The sequence below is a fragment of the Caloenas nicobarica genome, chromosome 8 (genome assembly GCF_036013445.1).
Source record: "Caloenas nicobarica isolate bCalNic1 chromosome 8, bCalNic1.hap1, whole genome shotgun sequence".
NCBI classification, from domain to species: domain Eukaryota; kingdom Metazoa; phylum Chordata; class Aves; order Columbiformes; family Columbidae; genus Caloenas; species Caloenas nicobarica.
In genome coordinates, this window is record NC_088252.1 from 2,803,517 (window position 1) to 2,827,807 (window position 24,291).

Genomic DNA, 24,291 nt, shown 5'->3' on the forward strand with positions numbered 1-24,291 from the left:
ATTGCTTGCGGACCTTTTCAGCTGCGAGAGGGTGATGTTGGCTGTGGGTGTGCGTTGTATGCTCATCGAGCTGTATTCTTTTAAGTTTTATGCTAATAAATAAATAACTTGCCAGCTGCAAGCTGTGCTAAACTCCTTTAATCCTGTTACGGAATTTCTTCTAACTTTCCACCGTATTAAGAACGACCGAATGGTTTTGATTCCCGGGTTTGAGCGATTGCTGTTTTATTTTGTCCTATTCAGGTTGCTATTAAACAGATAAACCTGCAGAAACAGCCCAAGAAGGAGCTGATTATTAATGAGATCTTGGTAATGAAGGAGCTAAAGAACCCCAACATCGTCAACTTCCTGGACAGGTAAATGTGGCCAGCTGGTCGATTCCTTCATCCCCAGGGGTTTCCAGAGGTTTTAACTTGATTTACTTACACAGATCCATACCTGAGGGTCTTATAAGCAAATGAAGCTGGTTTTATAGTGTCATCTGAAAAAAAACCAGCAGCTCATCTGTCATGTAGGGTGTTATCCTGCCCATTTAGGTCGTAAGAAGCACACAGCTTTTATTGGCAGCATTTACGTTTCATGTTGCCTTCCAGAGATGAACTTTCTTTACCGTTTGGCTTGAAGTGCTTGTGAATCATTTCATTGCCCGGCTCTTCTCAGTCGTTTTCCAGTTCTCGACCTCGTGATGGCAAACGGGCGTGCTCTTCGTTTTCTGTTTGTAGTTACCTCGTAGGAGATGAATTGTTCGTGGTGATGGAGTATCTAGCCGGAGGCTCGCTAACAGATGTGGTCACAGAAACGTGTATGGATGAAGCGCAGATCGCTGCTGTTTGCAGAGAGGTGAGTGTTGCAGTTGAATTTAGTCGGTAGAGAAATGAAGGCGCACTCCTAGGATTTGTGGTACACTTAAGTTAGGGCTAATTACGATTGCCATTGGAGCCATTGAGTTAGGAAGAATGAACGATACTGAGAGCAGAAATCAATATCAAAATAACAGAAAATAACAAAATGAGTTTAACTCGGAAAATTGGGGGTTTGCAAGTTGTAACACGAGAGCTCTGGCAGTTTTGAGCTGGGTGTTTGGGGAGGGTAGGTGATGGAGCAAACAAAGATTTGGGGTTTGGTACCTGGGTTGCCCAGTCCTGCTGACAATTTTAACAGTAAGATTATTAATAATGTGCATTGAAGTTCAGGGAAGAGCAACGAAGGAGTTTAGCAGGTGGGAAGGAATGTATTTTTTAACTTTGACTAACAAGGAATATTCCAAGGCACCAAAAAAACCTTGAGTAATCATATATAGGTAATGTAGACTGTAGAGATATGAGCATAAAAAAGAAAAAGAAAAAAGCCTGAAAGCTTCAGAGTGTTTTCCAATAGGAAGAAGGGGAACTGTGTTTGCTTAGAGTGTGAAAGCGGATCTGATGAAACAAGAATAGTTTAAAAAACATGTACTAAAATACAACTGAACTTGGTGCAGACTATCCCTTTCTCGTTCTCATAGCATGTGAAATCTATAGCTCCGTGACAGCTGAGATTGCTTTTTGGATTTCTCAGAAAAACAATTCTCCAGAAGCTTGTAATTGGAATAATTTTAAGATTGCAGTAAGATATCAAATGGAAGAGTTAAAAATAGCTGAAGTCACAACTTGTCGGTGGTTTCTGCCCTGAGTCAGAGCGCCAGCATCCAGCTCAGGCTTGATTTATTAGGGCAGAAGGAGAATAATTGTATTATCTGCTGGGCAGAAGAAACTTAGACTTTTAAGAACTCCATCTGACTACATCAAGGTAACATCTGCTTTTGATGACTCAACAAAAAGGAGGGGATGGAAAGCAAACTTGTACCTTAACGTGTACAGGCAGGTAATGGTTTCCTGAGAAACTAGAGCTGGAAGCAGAGAACTGGAAGTAACTATTGACTGTAACTGTAATTAGCTTTTCTGAGGAAAAAGTCTAATATTGAACCATCGTACTTCATCAAACTCTGCTGCCCGATATGTTAGATGTGCTTCATTCTGTAAATCAGGGCCGCTTCGCTAAAGCAAATGAAGTCACAAAAAAACCACCAAAAAATTACATCCGTGCCAAGTTGCAAATGGTAAATGTTCTGCTTACATTAAAAGAGAAAAAGCTCGCAGTTTTTTTTCCCTTTTATTCTCAAACAGCAAAAGTAAATTTAATTATGTTTTTAGGCAGAAAGTTAGTATGAAAGGTTTTAATCGAAAAACAATGCAAAATATATATATGACTTTCATAATGAAGGTGTTTTACAGCCTTCACTGGAGGAGAAGTTTCATGCGTGTTGAGAACGAACTCTCACCGATTCCTCTTGGCGACACTTCAGGCGGAAAAGCTCTCACTTCATCCCTTATTGTTCCTCTGTAGAATTTGTGGGATGTACCGAAATTAACATCTGGGATTTCTGAGAGCATCCTGAGTGATGAGGAGTTTAATTTGTAGGTTTGTTAAGATAGCAGACAAACTGGTTAAAAAAATGTTGACCTCATGAGATCTGCAGAGTACTTGTAGCACAAGAGCTTCCTCTGCTGGTTATTTTAAATAATACCTCTTATATTTTTACTACTCGCTACTGGCTGAGGGTGTAAGCATTGCTTTTGAATTTGTGTTCGCATACACAAATTGTGTTTCCATATGCTGAATATTTTTTTTCTCTTCTCCCATACAGTGTTTGCAAGCGCTTGAGTTCCTACATGCCAACCAGGTCATCCACAGAGACATTAAGAGCGACAACGTGCTGTTAGGAATGGACGGATCAGTTAAACTAAGTGAGTAGCAGACAATTATTTCAATATTCAGTTTTCCCTTTCACAGTAAACTTTGACTTGGAGGGTGTAAATCGGTAGGACAGTTGGCAGGAAAATTTGAGGTGAATTTTTATTAGCTCTGAGTAATAGAAATTAATTCTGTATTATAAAATGCATAACCCGCAGGTAGCAGATACTGAAATTCTGAGGGCTCAAGGACTGATGCTGTGAGCGTGTTAGACCGGAAGGATGTTGAAGCAAACCTATTGCCACATGAATCCGTTGGCAAATATGAAGTAACTGGCACCAGGCAGGGAATGATTGCAAGAGGAAAAGTTGCAGCGAACTGCAGTTGCTCTGTTAGTCTCCTCAGGTTGCTTTTAATGCTTTGCCACTAAGGAGAACGTTATTAACCATTTATATTGCAGTCTAGTCTTATGCTGCGCCTGTACCGGGTCTCCTTTTCTTGGACTGAAAGTGTAACGCACTTTCGTTAATATAATCATGAAATGACAAAAGAAACTACTTGCTTTTCAGGTAATTGTCATGCATGCATGGGCTTGTGTACAGTAAGTTAGTTTCTGCTGTGTGTAAACGTTTGTGGCGATAACAGAATGTGAAACCACATGAAGAAACTGTCAGGATTGTTGGGAGAGAGGTGCATTGTCTGACTTCTTGGTATGCAGGAATGTGCAAAGCATAAAGCAACCGGAGGGTTAAGGGATGGTGTTTTTACAGTTGGGTAGGAATTTGAAATGCCCTGAAAATGTATCTCAGCAACATCCCTTACTCGTGATAGTTTGCAGTCTCATATGGGTTACGAAGAAAGATTACGAGCAACCTGATTTGCTTACCAGCATTGTTGGATGCGCTGCTTGCTTGCATAGGAGGTTTTATTTTTTTTTTTTAAAGGGTGTGATGTGTTTATGCAAAAACTGTGGATTCAGAGGCTGAAGATGTGAGTACAGGATGTGGCTGAGAAGAGTTAGCTGGAGAAGGCTCAAAAATAAAAGAGCTGTCAAAGCAAAGCAGAGTGGTGAAAGGACGGGGTTAGCAGCCTGTGTAAAGAAGCATCGGCCCCAGGAGGAAGGAGAGACAAGAGAAAACAGGAGTTAGCTGTGAAAATGTCCTGTATGAAGGGGAGATGCTGTAATCAGTGATGAGACAAGCTGTCTCATCAAAGCTTTCTTTCTCTGGGTGCTCACAGAGCTGCTCGCAGTTGTTTAGGGTGGAAGAACCTCCACCTTGTCAAGTTCTTCCCCTTCTCTGGGGGAGTTTGGCTTCTGGGGGACTGGTGGCAGGAGAAGGGGGAGATCCCAGCCTGCCTGTCACCACCAGGGACCTACGCACAGTCTACTGGTTGGTGAAACTGGCTTCTGCGTCTTGCCTGTCTCTTCTCACCGGGGCATGATGCTGAAGGCCTTGTTGGTAGGTCAGGAGAAATACGTTGCTGGTTCTCTGGTGTCTTCATTGAAATACACTGTGCTTTGAGCTGAGTGGGACACCTAATAAAGGCCAGGAAGTGCTGACGAGGAGCTCAGTGGCTGCCATAGGTCTATTATTTTTTCCTTTTTTTATTTTTTTTTTTTTTTAAGGCAGCATCTTGACAATTGGGATGTGGGCAGTTCTTTGTTCGATTGTGCTCTTGGTACAACTTCACACTTTCACGACTGTGGCTCTGTTGTCAGCACTGCGTGGCGTAACACTTTCAAAAGTGACTCGAAGTTTTAAATTCTCTTTCTTTCTCTCTCTCTCTCTCTCTCTCTTTCTCTCTCAAACTTAGTGTCAATGATAAGGTAAAATCTGTCTCCTGCCTTAACTCTGTTCTTATTGATGCTTTACATGCCTGAGAAATGGGAGTGCTGCAGCTGGATAAAGTAACATGATGGGACATGCCTTGCTGCTGCACCTGAAGGCTATAGGAATAGGTGACTTTTCTCGTTTTCTTCAGTGTGGTTGTTCCCTCCGGTAGTTTCCTTGTGGAAAGGTTTGTTTGTCCAGGTTTCTTCTGCTGAGTGGGGTAGCGTTTCACTTATCTGAAGCCTTGTTTCCGTGTGTCTGTCAGCTGTAGTACCTGTATTTGATGGCCAAAATGCTGTGCAATGTCGAACTCGATAGCTGCACAAATTAAATCTGTTTAGCAGGGCAGAAGCTGTGGTTTGTGGATTTGTGTGTTCTACCTCAGGCAGTATAAGCTGCCATGCACAGAACACTCGCCTTCTGTGTTCTGTGTGATTACCTGTTTTTTTTGGGCTGTTACCAGTTTAGGAATCTTGAAGACTGGGCAAAATACCATTCTGCAGGGTATTAATATTTGCGTCGCTTTTCCAGAGGACAAAAAGCCTTCATGCCATGGAAGTCTGCCCTGCTTAAACACCTTCAGGTTTTGTACCCGTCTTGCACGTTGGATTTTGTAGTATGGCCAATATGGCAAGGGGAAGAAAGAAAGGAGACACCCCTGAGCCCCTCAAGTGTGAAGGAGTAAAATATATGTGTAGTAATAGAGAAAACTTCTAGGAAGCCCACATAACCTGGGGTGCACCAATTTAACTCTTTAACATTCTGTTATCCTACAGCCGACTTTGGTTTCTGTGCTCAGATCACCCCCGAGCAGAGCAAGCGCAGCACCATGGTGGGAACCCCGTACTGGATGGCTCCCGAAGTGGTGACGCGGAAAGCGTATGGCCCCAAAGTGGATATCTGGTCTCTGGGCATCATGGCCATTGAGATGGTGGAAGGAGAACCCCCGTACCTCAACGAAAACCCCCTGAGGGTAAGGAGCCCAGATGTTTGCCGGTGTTTACCATATGAATGTTTTTAGTTAACTATCTGCATTAAAAAGAAAATTAAACAAAAAACCACAACAAGCTTCAGCAGCGCAAGAAAATTCCTCCGAACGGAACGCACCCATCTTGAATTTGCAGTCAGCCCTACCCTGAATTTTTCCGTTTAGGGGATGAGTACCTGCTTGTAACTAAAATGATGGACTTTGAACTCAGTTTTCTGTCCTAGTTTAGGGGAAGTAAACCCATTAGGTTATGAAAAATGCTGCTTGTGTCGGAACCTGATATTTTCTTTGCCAGGGTAAGTATCTGTTGCCAAAAGATTTTAAATGTTATTTTGCTGTTAGTAAGAATAGGTCACGACTGTGTAGAATTGTGACAGTCTTGGTTTTTATCTTGTCAAGGAGAAGTGAGCTGCAGAGCTCTTTCTGATCTAGACTAAGGGATTGCCGCTAGGCAGCTCAGTTTGGCATCTTTTTGGTTATACGATATTCCTCATTTTACAGGCTTTATATTTGATAGCAACTAATGGCACACCAGAGCTGCAGAACCCCGAGAAACTGTCCCCGATATTCCGGGATTTCTTGAACCGATGTTTGGAGATGGATGTAGAGAAAAGAGGATCAGCCAAAGAATTGCTACAGGTGAGAATCACCTTCCCCTCACAGCCTGAGATACAGAAGCCACGAGGAAGGTCAGGTTGTGATAAACCGCGCTGTAGAGTCACTGTTTTTTTGCGTTTTCCTCTGAGGACTCTACTGGAGAGCAGTTGGTAGGAACCGCAGTCATCATAAATTGCAATATGTACTCTGAAGTCTTTCAGTAATCTGCGCCTTCATTCTGGCACTGCTAAAGCATCCAACAATTTACAAACTTACTTTAGTAGAGCCATTGAAGTGAGCAGAATGGGACTGAGAGAAGATATTTGAGCAGGAAACCTATTTGTAGTGAATTATTGAAAAAGAAATGGCCTAATGCTCTTTGTGGGGCGAGGAGGAATGATTATTAAGTGCTCCGGGTCTGTCCGTTCAGGAGCAAGACGTTGCTTTTGAGACCTCAGGATGAAAAGAGCTGTGTAAATATATGGCTTTTACTGGCTTTTCAAACGGCGTCTTTCTCTAATTTACTGTGTTTCTCTCTTCCTGGCAGCATCCCTTCTTGAAACTGGCCAAACCTCTGTCTAGCTTGACGCCACTAATCTTGGCAGCCAAAGAAGCAATGAAGAGTAACCGCTAACGTTACCGCCACAGCCTTCATCCCTTTTTTTTTTTGTTTGTTTGTATTTTACAAATCTTTATAATATATGAAATTGTTACACATCTGGGGGGAGGGAAGGGATTTTTTTGGGGGGGGTGGGAAGTGTCTGCAAAAGGGAAGAAACTCTCATCCAGAAGACACCCAAAATAAATTGTGGTGCCTCTAGCGATCCCTGTCTGGGGTTCAGAAGGAATCAAGGACTGAATTACTGGCCTTTTTTTTTGTTTTGCAGACAGCCCAGAAATGCCACTTACTGTGCCCGGGGTTTTAAGGGTGTTTTGTTTTTTTTTTTTTTTTTTAACAATTTCGCTGTAGCAGCTCCCATTCATTGTACCCTTCTGGGTACTTTCGATACTTGAATGACAGATTCAAGCTTTCAGAGAGCAGTACTAATTTTACCTGCTGATCTCTTTTCACTCTCCTCTTCCTCCCCTCTACCCGTTCAGTTTTATATCACTCTGGTGAGCTCCCGTATGACGAGATTCATGGCAAGTGTGACAAATGTGAAGGTACATCTTGCCCCTTGTTTCTTGTATGGATTAGCTGTTACTGTACTGTAGAATTGACAACTTGGCTACTTATGAAATCGTAATGTATTGAGATGCGTTTTGCTTTTTAAGAGGAATCTGGGGAGAGGGGGAAGAGAAGCGTTCCGCTGTTTCTCATACGCCAGTGCTCTGCGGACTTTTTAATCGAAGATGTGGCCTCTTTGTAGAAACTTAACGACTGGTCGAGTCTTTGGATGTCGGTTTAGGGATCTGTAGGTAGGGGTCAGATACTTTATTTATGATCAAATGATCAGCTATAGTCAGGGCAAGAAAAAAAATTCCAGCTGTCTTCCTATCTGCTCTTTATTTTCCCTTTAGACTTGCTGGCCAGAAGCTTAGGGGATAATGTGCTTGGTGCGGTGGGTGGTTCAAAAACATGTATCTGCTCTGACTTGGGCTTCGGAAGTTATGCTGGTGCCTTTGACTTTTTTATTTTACATTTCCCTTCTTTGTATCAAATACGTTTTTGTATATGTTGTAATTCCCTCCCCCCTCCAAGCAAATAATGCATCAACCTATGGAGTTGTCAGATTTTAAGTATTAGAGCTATTTTTTCCAATTTTGTATGTGCTCCATTTGTACTAATGAAATCAGAAGAACGAATCATCGGATCTGAGGACACTGAAGATGCAGGGTTTTTTTTTTAAAAAAAACATGATTCAAACAGAAGATTACGAACACCTGGACGTGCCAAAGCGCTGTTCTGAGAAGACGAGCGCTGGGAGGGGAGCATGGCGCCGTCAGACATCCGCAGGGCTGGCCGGAGGCTGAGCAGACGTGCCGCGGCCACCGATCCCGTCTCGCTAATGACGTTGTACCAGCCGGGATGGCTGAAGCTGAACGTTTAGCGCAAGAAGTGCCTCCCTCCGAAGGACAGTGAGCGACTCGAGCGCTTGAGTTCTTGAGGTGTTACCAGGGCCAAGTGTACACGAGCCCGTGTCCCGGCTTCTTCTTGTGCTATGCTCTATGCATTTCAACTTCCCCGACTGTTTAAGGAAGAGCCAACTGTAGTTTCCATGTGCCAAATGATTCTGTGACAGAAAACCAGTGCTTTAGTGGGATTTTATTGCGTTCCCAGTGGGGCAGGACCTGGGACAGGGATAGGGTTATGGCTGAGTATGGATGGAGGACCCTGAATAAAAACTTTTTGCACACTTTTACAACCATTGCTGGCAGAAGGTAGAAGTCATTTTCAGATAATTTTGACATTTGCCTAGCGAGGGAGCTGACTACGTGTTGGGGGCTGGTAGCCAAGGTGGTGACAAAACCAATTTCCAGGCGAGAGCGGCCAGGACAGTGGAGGTTGGTTGTGGTGACGATGGAGGGGAAGCAGGACGAGGGTCTCGAGGCTTCTAGGAGATGATGTGGTACCAACAAGACGCTTTTTTTGCACTGTGGGATCACGGTCCAGCTTGTGTTCTGCTCTTGCGTGGTGGTAAAACTTTATGTCGGATAAATTATATTAACTACTCCATCAAAGGAATAAATCCCTCCAGCTGTCAGGGTAAGAATAGCTGTGGTTTAAAGTTCGAGGAGGTGTCTCGTTCCAGTCAGGTAAATTATTACGAGCCGTGGGCGCTGTGAACACCGTGATGGTGATGTCTGCGGTTTGAGTGTGTCTGACTCCCTGATCAAGTAGAGAGGAGGCTTGGCCGAGGATAAAAAAACCCCATCTTACTGATGATTCCCTCTTTGTTCATTGCTGGCAATGGACTTTGTGAAACTCCTTGTGCCAGAGTTAAACTGGGAGATTTTCTTATTTCTTTTTTTTTTTCTTTTTTTTTGTTTTTTGCGGTGTGTTTTTTTTTGGTGGCACAATCTAGACAGGAAGATAACTTGCAATAAATTTATTTTTTTTTAGATAGAAAACCAAGAAATCATAAGTAATTTTAACTTATTAGTTCACTTTTATTGATGAACGAGGATGATTTAAAATGTATATTACAAAATTTGTCCAATTTAGTCTACTTAGGAGATGATTTCCAAACTTCCAGCTATCTTAGCACACAAAACTTGGCCCCATCCAGAAGTTACCAAAATGATCTCAGCGCTTGCTGTGTGACCTGGAATGGTGTTTAGCTCTCAAGTTGAGAAGCGTCCACACCTCCCCTTCCCCAGGCAGCAGTTTTATTGTTAAAAGATGAGGGTTTTGTGCCTCCTGCTGCCAGAAATCGCAGCCAGAGGTGGAGCTGACGGACGAGCGGAGCCAGGAGCAGGTTGCCAGGCTGTGCTTTCGTGTTGTAGTGGGTCGGGCATCGCTTTTCTAATGATGTCAGCTGGTTGTGTCTGCAAAATCAAAACGTGTGAGCTGCGTTTCGTTTTGGTTTTTTCCCCCCAAAGGGAGCAGATTGCCGTCTGTAGGACTTGCTGAGGGGCTGTCCAGCTCTGCTGTGTCCCCAGGGCAGAGTTTGCGCAGACGATGCTGAGGGAAGGATCGCGTTGGAAAACGCCAGGGTCCCCGTATGCCTCGCTCGCTCTCGGGTGCTGGCGCCAGATCCTGAGTCAGGACCAAAAACACGTGTGATACGTATGGAGTGTAACGTATAGCGGTGCGGTTAGGTGGATATATGGAGCGGGGCAGCTTATGGCCGAGATGCAAGAGTGCAGGGAATGTGCAACACCTGGGATCTTCTTGTTATCGTAGAATAACCCCCCAACTTTTCATTCAAAGCAGCCGCGGCGCTGGGAATGTGCACTTTGAGCTGCCTTAGGTGTTAATGAGACTAATTGTGGGCAGAGCAGACGGGACAGGCGGGGTCCCTGTGGCAGAGGGGACACTGGGTGGCTGGGGAGGGGACAAGGAGGTTGTTAAGGGTCTCTCCATTAATAAATAAATGTCTCTGGTCCATTTTTCCCCTCTGTCAATGGAAATGGAAGTAGGTGCAAGCTTTCCTTTTTATTTTTTTAACTGTCTTCAGATTTTAATGTTGCCTTTTGTGTAATTTAATCCCATTATGTTATTTAATTGTTACTGCAATATTAACTACTGTATTTGTTGACTTTGTTTAATAACTGTTCTTTCAGGGCTAGAAATAAACTTTTAAAAAACATTTGGGCTTTTTCCCCCCTTCCCCCGTCATGAGTTTTATACCTTCGAAGACAAGAGTAGCTGAACAGAGTACATGTCTTAATGAGATTAATAGAATGTATTTGTAATTAAGCTGCTTATGAATGCTTTAATTATGATGGATATCATTTGATGCTATCGTAGCCTGCCCTGTTTCTTTTAAAATTTGATTACTCCTCAGCGTCTGTACCAACCTCGCGACAACCGCAAGTTTTCCGTGCTGCCGGCACGTGGTTGTGCCTCCGCAAAACGCTCCGGTTCGCTGATGGGAGGAGAGTGGCTCCAAAATGCCCTTCTCACCCCCCAGGGAGGAGAGATCCCGTGATCCCGTGCTCCTCTGGCCCAGCGACCAAAGCCAAGACCAGCCCGGTTCATCGCAGTCACGTCTTCCACCATCCACCCACCCATCGCCTTCTGGTCGCGATGGGTGGGAGCGATGGGCCAGTAAAGTGCCATCGTGGCAACGTGATGATGATCCAGGAACTATTCCAAGCAAGATGCTTTATTGCACTGTCAATGTCATCCCATATCCTGCCTGTCTGGCACAGGAGATGTGAGGAACGAGCTGTCCCGGTACCTGCTTGGAGGATGCTCCCGGTGGTCGGTGTTTGGCCGGCAGAGCCGAACAGGGTGAGGATGATGCCGGTTGTCAACAGCTCGCCTGGGACTTGGGGTGAGATCGATGGTGCCTCTTGCTTTGCTGCGGAGCCTCGCTCACGTTGGCGTGGCAGTTCAGCTAAGGAAAAAGGACGTCTAAACGCATTTACTTTGGAGTCGAGACCAGTTCGGTTCAAATCCAGATGAAATTTCTGTCTTGGTTGTGAATGTCAAGGACTCATCGTGTCGTGCGTTTCCCACGTGTTATTGGGAAATTGTCTCTTCCCCTTTCTTGCGTGTTGTACAAGCTTTGCTCAAACCACTGACAAAGGGAAATGAAGAAACCACTCGACTTCAGGAGCCTTTTCATCCAGACATGAGAATGTTGATTTGCACAAAGCACTGTCTCTTCAGGTTAATTAATTTGTTGTAGTATCTTTGTCTTTATATATAATTGACCCTTCACGCATTTAAACCGATTTTTCTCTAACTCTGCATCTAAGTGATTTGGCATTTAATTTCTGGGAGAAAAGGTTGGCAAGAGGGGGGAGAAGGTGCTTAGTGGAACTCACTAATTTTCTGGGTATCGGTGCTTGTGCTGCTTGAAGGAGAGCAGAGCTTTGCCTGAACGTGGGTTGCACAAGGTGAAACTCGCTAGTCCTGACTTGATTAATCCTATTAAGTCTTGTGTGAACTTGCTCGTCATCTAGACTAAAACCAAGAGCAGCCCCATCCTTTTGGATCCCTTTATTCAAGATTGGGTGTTCAAAACATCACTCTTCAGGGTGGTAAATTTGAGGATGATTTCTCCCTTTCGGGGCTACTGTGTACTTGCAGTGAATTTACCGCAAAGGACAATAATTCGGACTGCGCCAGCAAGACGCTGGTTAAAACCAGGATGAAAAACTGGAAAGGATCTGCATTTCTAATTAGCTTTTTCGCAGCGGTGCCTGAAGACAAACGTTGGGTTTCAGCGCGATTTGCCTGGCTCATGCGCCAGCACAGCAGTTGTCTGCAAATGCCCGCTGCCGGGGGTTTGTACAGCTGCATTTTTTTCCCCTATTTTTATAACTTGCCTTTTGCTCCGAAGATTGTTTTTAATAAAAATAACCATCCTCAGTCACGTGAGAAAGGAACGTGCAACTGCTGAGCTCAGCTGGATTCGCGGTGTTGCTCTCCAGATGTGTAGAGGAAGCAGGTTTTTCCCAAGAGCTTTTTCCCCACTTTGAACTCAAGCCTAAGGAAGGAGTTTTTAGTTTTTTTTTTTTCTTGAGGTGGGGAAAAATATGAACGAGTGAGAGCAGTGACTTTCTGACGGCAATTTCTCTATTTGCAGCCTGTTGGGAGGGAGGAGGGCAGTGCCAATGCAGCTTCTCATGCCGTCATTCCCATATTGCAATGGTGATGCTGCTTTTTCCCATTCTTGTCCTCCCGCCGGTGTCTGTGGGGGGAATATCTTCTAGTGCATTGTCACTTCATTGCAAAACCCATTCACCTGTTGAGCCATTTATTGGAGCAGCCTAGAGGGACTGAGGATTTTTTTTTTGTTATTATTTTTTTAAATGGGATTTGCCCACTGGGAAGTTAACGATTGCTTATTTGTTAGGACGCTAAACGGCCACCAGACTTTTGCTTTGGAGAAGATGTCTTGAGGCAGTAGAGAGAAGGATGGAACTAGAATAGCAGACGATGTCTTGATGCGCAGATGATGCGTCCCGAAGGGCTTGTGAATAATGAATCTGGCTCATTACAACTGCAGATGACCAGAGAGGACCCTGCTGTGACTTGGGGCATCTCCATGGGATATTCTGGAGGGGGAACAGAGGCTCTTTTCCCATCCTGGGTACAGGGGTGACCTTCCTAGGGACCGACATCTCCCTCGAATTCAAAGTTTTTAGACCTAAAGACGATCCACCTATGTTATTTTTCCTCCCAGCAAATGCTTCTTTTAAGGATTCCTGTCGTTTTGTGCAGCCCGATGAACCTGTGGCTCTCCGAGCCTTTTTTGCCTGGCTGCCTGTGTTTGGAACCCCGCGGGCAGGTCCCTTCTACCTCATCGGAGCAGCCGATAACCGGTGCCTGCTCCTGGAAAGCTCTTATCCACCACTAAAACTCACCTTGAACAACCCCACAGCTGCACTTGGCCGTAGCTGTTACCGCTTTGTGGGCACGAATAGGAGCCCGTGTGGTTCTGCTCAGCTTTTGTTACCTTTCAGGGTTTTCGGAGAGTGTTTGTTTTACTTAACCGTGGAAATGCCAGCTCGTTCCTATCCCACGGCTAAAAAAAAATATTCCTGTTTAAATTATCAGCATTTGAAGGTATTGTAGTTCTTGGCAGCCCGGAAAGCAAATTTGGTTTAGAAAAGACACGGTTCCAGCCACAGAAAATAGGTTTTCAGTGGGAATATATGAATTTTTGGACAATTTTTGGACAATTTTATTTAGCCCATCCCCTTCTGCCATCAGCGCTGAAGTGAGACGGGAAACGAGCCGCTTCGTACCTGTTATTTAATCCTGTTAATTATCCTCATAAGTAACAGGTCCCAGCTCCTCTCCCCAGCCTGGGTTAAGTGTCCCACAACTGCAGGATGTGTCATGGGCATAATTACAGCCGATGGACGGGAAATAAGGTTTTAAAGATCTCCGAACATTTCACTTTAAAAGGAACAGGGGAAAATCAGTTCCTGTGGGATGGGAAACATTGGGATTTTTTTTTTTTCCCAGTTTTACCATGGGTGTCACAATGTTTTGCACATCACAGCTGCGTTTGGAGGAACAGGATGAGAATGCGCGTGATTTTTAGGCATTAGCACGTGGCAGCTTTCTCTTGGAAGAACAGCAAGAACAATTAGTGTAAGGGGCATATTTTAACCCCCTTTTTTTGTTAGAATCATAGAATGATGGAGGGATGTTGGGGATCCCCTGTGCAAAGCGCCCGTTGTTCTGCATCCCGGGACCCAGCGGTTCTCTCCAGGGACTTGGTTTGGGTTGGTGTCGCCAAGTCCTCGTAAGGTTTTATTTCTTAAAGATGGGAGTTCGAGACACACAACAGCAGAAAGTAATTGGATCAAAATGTTCCGGTTTTGTGGTGTTCTGCAGAGAGGAGGAGCTTTGTCTGACAAACACTTTGCCAGAGATGAATTTTCATGAAGCCAAAGATATTAATTTTGTGAGTTGTTTGAAGCATGTTTCACCTGCCTTTATTCAGACGAGGTCGTTCGCTCGTTTGAGGTAAATGCGTACGCTCATCTTGCCTTCTGGAGAGAGGAATTGGTTCAAAATGGTTAAATTGGGATACGTTTTGAGGCAGGCCAAGAAAGCCGGGGCAGCTGTGGTGGGGAGGGCTCAGATGATGGGCTGTTGCGGTGCGGACTCGCTCCCCGTTCGGGCTTCCCAAGGCTTCCAACGCCAAGTGCCGCGAGCTGTGGTCACCAGGGACCTTCCCAAAGCCGCCCTGGGGTCACGTTTGGTGACAGCAAAGACTGTGTAGGGATGGGAAACGTGAGCTCGAGGTGGCGAAACTTCTGCCGCAGAGCAGGCAAGTGACCCAGAAGACGCGTAATGAATTATTTGTGCTTTGTTAACTGCGAGTCCCTGATAATATGACATTATCCACACCATCCCACCCTTCCTGCCATGGCCTGTGCTGCTGAAGTGTAAATGTCACCGTCACCAAAATCCCACCTGCAATTAGTGCTGCCAACAAACGAGGTGAAGTCTTAGGAAGCAGTAGGCAAAGCCAGGCTTTCAAACTGGCCCAAGATGGACTTTGCTGTGGCTTAGAGTGGCTCTGCCCTGGGGAGGTGTGATCTTGTGTGGGTTCCTGGCTTTCTAAGAGTCTCCTCGCATCCCAGGCTTTGGGATTGGGGTGGTAAGTGACGTTTTATGGCGCCGCGTAGGAACAAAATGAAGGGTTTTGCTCCTGGAAGCCGTGCGGGAGCTGTCGCAGGCTCTCAGGTGTGAACGCCGGGGGTTGGAGGCTCAGCGGCCGCGTGGTGGAGATAACACCGGGACCTGCTCGCTGGGACAAACACCTTTTGGCTGCTCCAGCTGTGGTGAGTCCATCGGCTCCCGGGGCAGCCGGCATTGTCCCCAAAGGAGGGGACAGCACGTGTGGCAGTTCCCAAGCCTATCGGGCTGCGCCACGTTGGCTTACGCGCAGCTTTATAAAGAAGAGGTGCAGTTTTCCCTGCTCCTTCCCGGGGTTTGGTCCAACCTCCCCACAGCGCAGGCTTTGCCATGGCCGGCCTGAACGTCTCCATCGCTTTTTTTTTCCTGGTTGTCGGGGTGTGCCAGGCGTTCAGGTGCCTTTCCAAGAGGCTCCTGTCTCCCGGAGCGTACGGTGGCCTCGCCAGAGAACTGGCTGGCTCGTTCCAGCTGTGCACCAGCTGCCTCGAGCTGAGGATGCTGGTGGAAATAGGCCCATGGGGTGGCGGCTTTGGCCCAGACGTGGTCCTGACCCTGCTCTTCATCCTGTTCGCTGTTCACGGAGCCTCTTTCGATGGAGCATCCGCCAACCCGACCGTCTCGCTCCAGGAGTTCCTGCTCCTCGAGTCCAACCTCGCCGCAACCGCCGCCAAGCTGGTGGCCCAGGCTGTGGGCATGGGGACAGGCTGGGCTGTCACCAAGCTCTACTGGTCCTGGGAGCTGACGCAGTTCCACCTCATCCAGAACCTGATCGCGTCGGAGTGCAGCTCCTCCATCCACACGTCCCCGCACCACGCGGCCTTCGTGGAAGGCACCTGCTCCTTCTTCTTCCACCTTGTCCTCCTCAAGCTGCACCGGAGTCGCCCCATGTACCGTGTCCCTGCACTGGCAGCGACTGTCACCTTCCTGACCTACACAGGTGAGCGGCACCTGCCTTTCTCTTTCTAAGTAATTTAGAAAAATGCCTTATTTGTTTGGAGGGGAAGGGAGGAACGGTCCCTTTTTCATCTTCCAGGACTTGAGAGATGATTACTGATACGTTCGTTTTCTACTTATTTTGGGGAATATTAAGTTCGGAATCATAGAATCATTTTGGTTGGAAGAGACCCTCAAGATCATTAAGTCCAACCGTTAACCTAACAGTGGCACTAAACCGTGTCCCGTTTGGGGATGAAGGTGACAGCAGGTGAAATGGCACGTGAGGAGCTTGCCCCAAGGCTGGGAGTATTTTCCCTGAACGTCCCCTAACGCGACCCCTTGGTCCTGCACTGAGCTCTGCTGCGATCAGGGAGCGATTTCCCCGAGTCCGAGAGATGCAGCTGCCCGAGCCGCAGCAGAGATGCTCCTGGCAGGCAGGAGGGGTCGTGGGTGTCCTGGTCCAGCTCTTTGTGGGTCTCTCAAAGGATCCAGGTGAGGCTGACGGCCGTGCTTCTCTTCCCACGCAGCCGGACCGTTCACGGGGGCGTTCTTCAACCCTGCCCTGGCCGCGGTCACCACCTTCCACTGCTCGGGGAGCAACTTTTGGGATTACGTCCAGGTTTACTGGCTGGGGCCCCTGGCAGGTGAGATCAGGAGGTACCCGGAGCAGAAGTTGGGATGGGGGCAATGGGCAATGCTGGGTGTGACACAAACCATTCCTGGCAAAGGGCAAGTGTCCTTTTCTGTCCCCCCTCCCTGTCACTCCAGTCATCCTTTCACTATCCATTTTTTAAAATCCAATTTCTACATGGGACATGGGCAAAACTCTCCCCGAGGCCAGAGTTTGGGGGAGATGAAGTAAAGATGTTTTAGGGCAACAATAGGCTGAGCGTTGCTATTGAGGTGACAGCTGTGGGATGACCAGGGGGAGCTGGATATGTGCTGCCTACAATGCAGAGTAGGGGAAGGAGACTGCTGGCATTTTACAGCCCTTTTGGATCAAAACAAGCCTTGCTTTCATATTAACGATACAATGGTTAAATTCTCCATAAAGTAATATAGCAAGGATTTTTTAGATACTGTTGGTGGGGACTTCAGTGGTGCTGAGCTACATTTTGGTCATGCTGAAGCTTGTGGCAAGCGCCTGAAAATCCCTGCTCAGCCGTGGGGATGCTCGGTGCAGCCCACGGACGGGATCCACGCTCTCGTTTCAGGGATGCTCGCTGCCCTCCTGCTGTATCAAGGCAACATCCCGCGACTCTTCCGGAAAAACCTCCTCTACAGCCAGAAGAGCAAATACAAGGTACCCAAGGCGAGGGTGGCGGCGCACGTGGAGGGTGGCGACCCGCGTCGGAAGGGAAAAGGGGAGAAGAGCAGCTCCCAGCCTCACGCCTGAGCCGCGCACGGGGCCAGGTTGGTCCCTGCGGCCCCTCTCCTGGGACCGGGTTTCCCAGCGTGGACGATTTTGCTGCTCGTCCCATCTGACATTCGTCCTGCCCGGCTGGTCCCTACCACAGGGTGAGATTTCTTCAAAGCGTTGTGAAGGAATCATCCAAGCTGGATGTCTGAACCCCTGAGCTCCTTTGGGAACAGTTTTAAAATCTCCCTGGAGAGAATCCCAGAATGTCAGGGGTTGGAAGGGACCTCGCAAGCTCATCCAGTGCAATCCCCCCGCTGGAGCAGGAACACCCAGATGAGGTTACACAGGAAGGTGTCCAGGCGGGTTGGAATGTCTGCAGAGAAGGAGACTCCACAGCCTCCCTGGGCAGCCTGGGCCAGGCTCTGGCACCCTCACCGGGAAGAAGTTTCTTCTCATCTTTAAGTGGAACCTCCTGTGTTCCAGTTTGCACCCATTGCCCCTTGTCCTATCACTGGTTGTCACCCAGAAGAGCCTGGCTCCATCCTCCTGACACTCCCCCTTTCCATATTGATCACCATGAACGAGTCACCCCTCAGTCTCCTCCAGCTCAGAGCCCCAGCTCCTCAGCCTTTCCTCACACGGGAGATGCTCCACTCCCTTCAGCATCTTCGTGGCTGCGCTGGACTCTCTCCAGCAGTTCCCTGTCCTTCTGGACCTGAGGGGCCCAGCACTGGACACAATATTCCAGATGAGGTCTCACCAGGGCAGAGCAGAGGGGCAGGAGAACCTCTCTGACCTACTGACCACCCCCCTTCTAATCCCCCCCAGGTCCCATTGGCCTTCCTGGCCACAAGGGCCCAGTGCTGGCTCATGGTCACCCTGCTGTCCCCAGGACCCCCAGGTCCCTTTCCCCTACACTGCTCTCCAACAGCTCGTTCCCCAACCGATACTGGAACCTGGGGTTGTTCCTGCCCGGACGCAAGACTCTACAGAATGGTTCAAGCCTGCATCGCTAGCTTGGTGAGGGGAAAAAAACTAACACTTTTGCATAAATTTCTGGTTGTCTTGTCTTGCCAGGAAGCTTACGGAAGGTCAGGGCCATGATGTGGGTAGTAGGCTTGAGCAACTCCCAGGTTATCGCACCGTGCAACACTTGAAATAACCTGGCTGGGTCTCTTGCAGCCGTAAAAACAAAACAAACCAGTAACCACCTTGGAAAATTGGGATGAGGAGAAAGCAGGCTTTAATCTTTCGAGTTACTAAATGGATATTGCTCAAAAATTGGTGTTCTTTGAGTTAAACAGAGGTCATTGAATTACACAGGCTGAACCTGGCAGTTCTTGGAGAGGAATTAACCGTGCTCCAGAGCAAGGGAGTTCACTGGTTACAGGAGACCCTGCTCCTGTGTGGACGTGGTGCTTAGCCTGGGTTTTGTGTGCTGTAAGGCATCAAGAAACGGTGCGCAAAGTGTCTGTGGTTAAAAAACAAGAGCCAGGCAGCCGGTGTGGGTGAGCAAGTGCATCCCCGTGCTCCTCTCTGTGTCTGCACGAAATATTCCTAAAGAAAAAAAAAAAATACCATTTGTGGAGATAATAATAAATGTTGTGATTGGCATTTAGGTGAGTGATGTCATTCCTGTGAGCTCTGCAGGGGGGGGATCAGCCCATCTGATCCCCAAAAATGGGAGAAGCCGTGACGTCCCAAATGGCACTGCCCTGCCTGCCACTTGCTCTGGAAGGGGCAAATCTGGGTGGAAACTCTTGCGAGGGTAAGTGGGGCCCCCCCTGGGTGATTCCAGGGTCGGGGCACCCCATGGGTGCTGCACCCCGGGCTCTGTCCCCGAGGGGGCAGCGGTTGGGACGACCCTCGGTGCAGCATCCCTGGAGCAGGGCCGCTGGGCACGGCTGGAAACTGATCTGCTCTCCTACCGAAAACAGTAAATTTCTGCATTTCGCAGCAAGTAGTCAATTTTGCAGGACCTCTCTGAGCAGAAAGTTCCTGAGCTGGGTTATATTCTTGATGCTCTACAGCTTTTCAGAGCAATCGCGGGGCGCGTGCTCCGGGACAGGCTGTGCTTTTTGTGTCGTGCTCTGGTTGTACAAGTGTCCCTGCCCCGCGTCACCGTGGCTGGAGCTCAAGCAGGGAAGATCTGCTCCTGTTTATTGAGTTCCAAACGGTGAATAAGGAGGTGGCACCTGGTTGAAATCTGGAGTGAAATGGGAGCCCAGGAAGGTGTCAGACGCCCAGGAACGAGAGGGGAGCTGGAGCTCTGCAAACCTTGAGACCACCCCACGACCCAACAGGAGAGACGAGGGAAGGGACCAACGCAGCCGTATGTGGACATGTCTCAGAGGTAAAACTTTATGGAACAAACGACATCCCTAAAACGCGTGTAGCAAATACCCCAAAAACGATGCCCCCGCATCATGCCCAGCTGGGTGCTCGGTGCTGCCCGGTCCCTCGCGGGGAAGGGCGCTGGGGACTGTCTGGTTTTTATCCTGTTACCACCTTTGGGTGGTAACCAAAACCTTTGAGCCTCCAGATGACTGGCCAAAGGAGAGACTGGGGCGCTCAGATTCCTCCCTGGCAATCTTTCTGAACCTCTTTTGGTTTGGAAATCACGCTGACAACCCTCAGCTGCGGCCTCTGTTTATCCAAAAGGATTCTCTGGCTCTGCTTTTGGTTTGAGGGTAAGTGAAAAGTAAGGCTGACTACCCCACCACAACCCATTCTCGTGGTATTTTTTCGCCAGGCAGAGTGCAGAATATTCCTACAGCCGCTCCAAGGGGCGGGCTGGGATGTCTGGCTGCAGAGATGCTCACGAGGCCGCTCTTGGACACGGCGTTGGTGTCAGCTCTGGGGGAGGATGCTCAGCCTATAAACGAGCACAACAGCCAAAACCAGCCCGTAACTACAGAGTCAAAGAAAAAAAAATGCTGATTTTGTTTGCTTGCTTGCTTTGTTTTGTTTTCAGGACATTTTCAGATGTTCGAGGTCTGTTCCTTGGGCTGCTAGGGAGATCATCTACTGTGCAGACTGATGTAATTAAGGGGAACTTAACAGGAGTGAGGCTGACTATTGTTATTTTTAATTAAGAGGCTGCTTTTCCAGCACAGAAGTGTGAAGGCGAGGTGGAGGAGAGCCGCAGCTGGACAGACAGACTTGCTCCCAAGCTGTAAATCAAGCTCAGCAGCTCTGGTTTACAGCTTGGCCCCGTGCGATCATGGTCTCTCTGTTGTTGTTGCCCTCCTGGTTCTGCTCAGGGTGCTGGGGCAGCGCGGAGCCCGGGTTGTCCCCTCCAAGGCCTCAGCTGCTGCTCAGGGGTTTCACCCCGTTTGCTCAGGACCTGCCCTGAAGAGTCGCGTCATGTCCATGAACCACCAATGTGCCCTTGTGGCCAAGAGGCCAACGGTACCTGGGGTGTGTGAGGAAGTGTGGCCAGCAGGTCGAGGGAGGTTGGAGGTTGTTCCTCCCCCTCTGCTCTGCCCTGGTGAGGCCACATCTGGAGTTTTGGGTCCAGTTCTGGGCTCCCCAGTTTAAGAAGGACAAGGAATTACTGGAGAGAGTCCAGCGGAGGGACACAAAGATGCTGAGGGGTCTGGAGCTTCTTTGTGATGAGGAGACACTGAGAGAGCTGGGGCTGTTGAGCTGGAGAAGAGAAGCTGAGAGGGATCTGATCAATGGGATCAATATCTCCGGGTGGGTGTCAGAGGATGGACCAGACTCTGCTCAGTGCTGCCCAACGCCAGGGTGAGGGGCAACGGGCACAGACTGAAACCCAGGAGGGTCCATCGGAACATGGGGAGAAACTTCTTTGCTGGGAGGTGCCAGAGCCTGGACCAGGCTGCCCAGAGCGGGTGTGGAGTCTCCTTCTCTGAGACATTCAAACCCGCCTGGACCGACCTGTGTGATCTGCTCTGGTGACCCCGCGTGAGCAGGGGGGTTGCACTGGGGGGTCTACAGAGGTCCCTTAAACCCAACCAAGCTGGGATGTTGTGTCGTGTCGAGCCCCTGGGACCCCCCCATTACAACCCATCCTGCAACAGCAGCGTGTGGCACCCAAGAGCTGGTGCAGGGCCCTGCACAGCAGAGGTGACCAGGGTCTCTGGTGGGCAGCAGTGTCCCAGCCCGCCCACCCCGGGGCAGGAGCAGCCCCCCAGCCCAGGAGACGAGCCCCTCATTGTCCTCAGCAAAGAACGATGGCTGGAGGGGGCACGGAGGCTCAGTTTTCGGTGTCCTCCAGCCTGTGCCACCGGGCATTGCCCAGCCGAGGGGGAGTGGGCTGGTGGGTCTGGGGGTGCTTCTGGGCAAACTGCTTCTTGTAGAGCGCACTGCTGTACTGCAGCTCCGGGGTCACCAGCCGCCGGCACATGCTCTCAGTTTCCTTGTCCAAGCCCTGCTTGAGGTTGTAGCCCAAGATCTTGGCGCTGCCGTGCTGCAGCGGCCGCAGGGAAGAGTCCTTGATGTCCTTGGGGGCCACGCTGCCCATCCCTTGCAGGCAGGTCCTCGCCAGCTCCTCCTGCCTCTCCCGAAGAGCCTGGACTTCCCGCCGCATGCGCTCCCTGCCGATGTCTCGGTCGATCCTTTCCCAGAAGGTCCTGTTGAAGTGGGTGTAGATTTCCCAGTCCAGCCTGTTCCACTCCTTTATCTTCTCAACGATGGTGTCCGAGAGGCGGGACTTGGTGCTGCTGTCCCTGATGTTGAGCGGGAAGGAGACGACGCTGTCCAGGTCCCAGCACAGCATCTCCTTCAGCAGCACCATGGACTCATCGAAGTACTCGGAGATGAGGAGCAAGTCGAAGGACGCCTCAATGGCCTTCAGCATGAGTTGCACCCGCTCGGCTGAGACCTCTCCGTCGGGGTTGAAGCCAAAGTCGAACGTCATGAGGTTCCTGGCATAGTGTCTGTTGCTGTCCGTGGGGTTGTAGTAGAGGTAGGGCTGGCTGAGGAACTCCTCCAGGCTGCGGGCGCGGGAGAAAGCCGACGTGCCCCTGTAGTACGAGAAGGAGGACTCCATGAGCTGCACGGGGTTCCTCAGGATGGAGAAGTAGACGGCTGAGCTGGACACCACTTTCTGCACCTGTGGAGGAGAAAAAGGAGGTTTTAAAGATGGGGTTGGGAGAAAGGACCTGCTTGCTCGCAATCGTGTGCTCTGCTGGAACGCAGAAACGCTTGCTGGAGTTGGAGATGGTGGGCGCTGAGGAGGGTTTCAGGGTGCAGCTCATCAAAGGAGCGTTTGTGTTAGCTGTGTTAGCCCCACAAGAGCTATGTGGGGAAGGCCGTGACCAAAGCTCCCTGCTACATGCTGCCACAGCTGGGTGGCCTGTCCAGGCTTGAGATACGTCCTGCCTCCTTGCCATTCCCTGGATCTGCGTGTCCTCAAGTGGCATCCAGCAGGTTGGATGCTGGGCATGGCTGACCTGAGCTGATGTGCTCAAGGCGTTCTCCTCTTGCAGCTGGTGCCCTCTGGGCCTGCCCAGGGAGCCAGACATCTCCAGGGGCCCACCAGACAAGAACAAGACGATAGTTGCTGACTGCTACAGACATCGTCCCCTGGCTTGGCTCAGATCACAGCACAATGATTCATCAAACCTGTTTACAGAAGCTCTTGGGAGATGCCCATGACATGTGAGCTACCTGGGGGCAACCCTGTCTCTCTTTAGCTTCATCGCCAAAGAGTTTATGTGCTCTATGGGTGTCCCATCTTGCTCCACACAAGCCGCTCTCTCCCTCCCTGCTCACCCAGTCCCAAGGTGTCATGGCTTTGCCCGTACCTCCGGCTGCAGGAACCGCATGTGGTGGCAGAGGATGTTGAACCGCCGAGGGCTCCTGGTGGAGAAGCCCTGCACGAACTTGGCCAAGAAGTGGTGGGGGTAGAAGAGCTGGTTGCCACCCCCGATGGGGAAGGCGAAGGTGAGGTTGTGCATCTCGCCGAAGCGGAAGAGGATGTTCATGACAGTGCTGCTGGCGCTCTTGTGGACTTTGAGGAAAACGATGTCGGTCTTGGGCTCACACCTCTCCCCTTGAGAGGAGACCCCTTGGATCTCTTGGCCTTCTCCAAGAGTCACCTTGTCACCCTTAGAGACTTCTGTCCAGCTTGGGGAAAATCCTCTCTCCAGGTCTGTCTTGTAAAAGTCCTCTGCTAGTGGAGGCTGAGCTGAATTTGGCAAGGAGTGTTCAAACAAGCTGCCCCACTGATGGTGGAGGGAACCCATGGCTTGAGCCTGAGACAGCCTCTCTACCACGACCTGCCTTGTTCCTGGTGGTGATGTTCTCCCGTGCTCCTCTGCCGGCATCCTGTTTGCAAAGACGATGAACTTGCTGTTGAAAGCATCAGCATCTCCCCCCAAAACTGCGGAGATCCTGTCGGGAAAACTTGGAGAAGGACCCTCTCTGGTGGCTGTTCTCAGGCCAGGAAGCTGGGATTTCAGCCTCGTGGATGAAGGGTGGGATTTCACCTTCATGCTGCTCTCCACAGGCTGCTGGGTCCACTGCTCCTCCTGCTTGCTTTCCAGCGGGGTCTCCCAGCTGAAATACGGATGTGTCTGTAAAACGTCCTGTGTGCTCTCAGTTGAGGTAGGATCTGGCATGGCTTTCCTCTTCCAGTGTGTGGGATTGTCCTCCCACAGCGGGTTGGGGGTCTGGAGGACATCGCCAGGCTTCTTCTGGCCGTGGTCCGTGGTCTGCTGCAGTGCCCGCTCCAGCTGGCACCGACAGTTTCTGTAACAAGAGGACGTGAGGCTCAGCTGCCAACAGGCAGGGGATGGAAAGAGCTCAGTGAAACCCCCCCGCAGACACCCCAAAGTGTGTTCCCCCCTCTTTCTTGGGGTGGGTGGCATTGCTGGTTGGGTGTAGGACTTGACCCCACTGCCTTGGGAGGGTGGGGTGGGGGTGAGAAGAGGATGGGTCAGCAGTGATGTGCTGAAGCCCCTGGTGCACCCTGGGCTGGTGGAAAGGGGCCGAGCAAGAGAAGGCAGGGACAGAGCAGAGCAGGTGGCCTGGAGAAGCTGGAGGAAAGTTTGCAGATGACCCCAGATTGGAAGGATGCTCAAGGGCTGTAGAGTTTTGAGGC

The 24,291-nt window shown here is 49.4% G+C and overlaps 3 protein-coding genes across 4 annotated transcripts in view; 2 read left to right on the forward strand and 1 right to left on the reverse strand.

Moving 5' to 3' along the window:
- PAK2 (p21 (RAC1) activated kinase 2) overlaps positions 1-11,485 on the forward strand; it is a 45,757-nt gene extending 34,272 nt beyond the window's left edge. Inside the window, exons 10-15 of the mRNA XM_065639831.1 lie at positions 244-356; positions 723-840; positions 2,684-2,783; positions 5,339-5,535; positions 6,052-6,189; positions 6,695-11,485. Of these exons, the coding sequence (XP_065495903.1) occupies positions 244-356; positions 723-840; positions 2,684-2,783; positions 5,339-5,535; positions 6,052-6,189; positions 6,695-6,781 (753 nt within the window). The 3' untranslated portion in view covers positions 6,782-11,485. The remainder of the gene's footprint in view (positions 1-243; positions 357-722; positions 841-2,683; positions 2,784-5,338; positions 5,536-6,051; positions 6,190-6,694) is intronic.
- A 3,768-nt stretch (positions 11,486-15,253) lies between these two features.
- Positions 15,254-24,291, forward strand: part of SRPRB (SRP receptor subunit beta) — a 64,191-nt gene continuing 55,153 nt past the window's right edge. Inside the window, exons 1-3 of one of the 2 annotated variants that reach the window (XM_065639907.1) lie at positions 15,254-15,860; positions 16,387-16,503; positions 17,074-17,255. In XM_065639907.1, coding sequence (XP_065495979.1) covers positions 15,254-15,860; positions 16,387-16,503; positions 17,074-17,255 — 906 coding nt within the window. Of the gene's footprint in view, positions 15,861-16,386; positions 16,504-17,073; positions 17,256-24,291 lie in introns of those variants that run through there. The other variant, XM_065639906.1, reaches the window with a different exon arrangement.
- LOC135991250 (galactose-3-O-sulfotransferase 2-like) lies at positions 21,442-23,221 on the reverse strand. The gene is made up of 2 exons (XM_065639663.1): positions 22,994-23,221; positions 21,442-22,299 (listed from the first exon to the last, which is right to left on the reverse strand). Exons 1-2 carry the CDS (start codon positions 23,171-23,173, stop codon positions 21,442-21,444), a joined length of 1,038 nt encoding a protein of 345 aa, XP_065495735.1. The 5' UTR covers positions 23,174-23,221.

Coding starts and splice junctions, on each gene's coding strand:
- LOC135991250 (XM_065639663.1), bottom strand. CDS start 23,173: ATGAACATCCTCTTCCGCTTCGGCGAGATGCACAACCTCACCTTCGCC. Junction 22,300..22,993: donor TGCGGTTCCTGCAGCCGGAG/GTACGGGCAAAG, acceptor TCTCCTCCACAG/GTGCAGAAAGTGGTGTCCAG.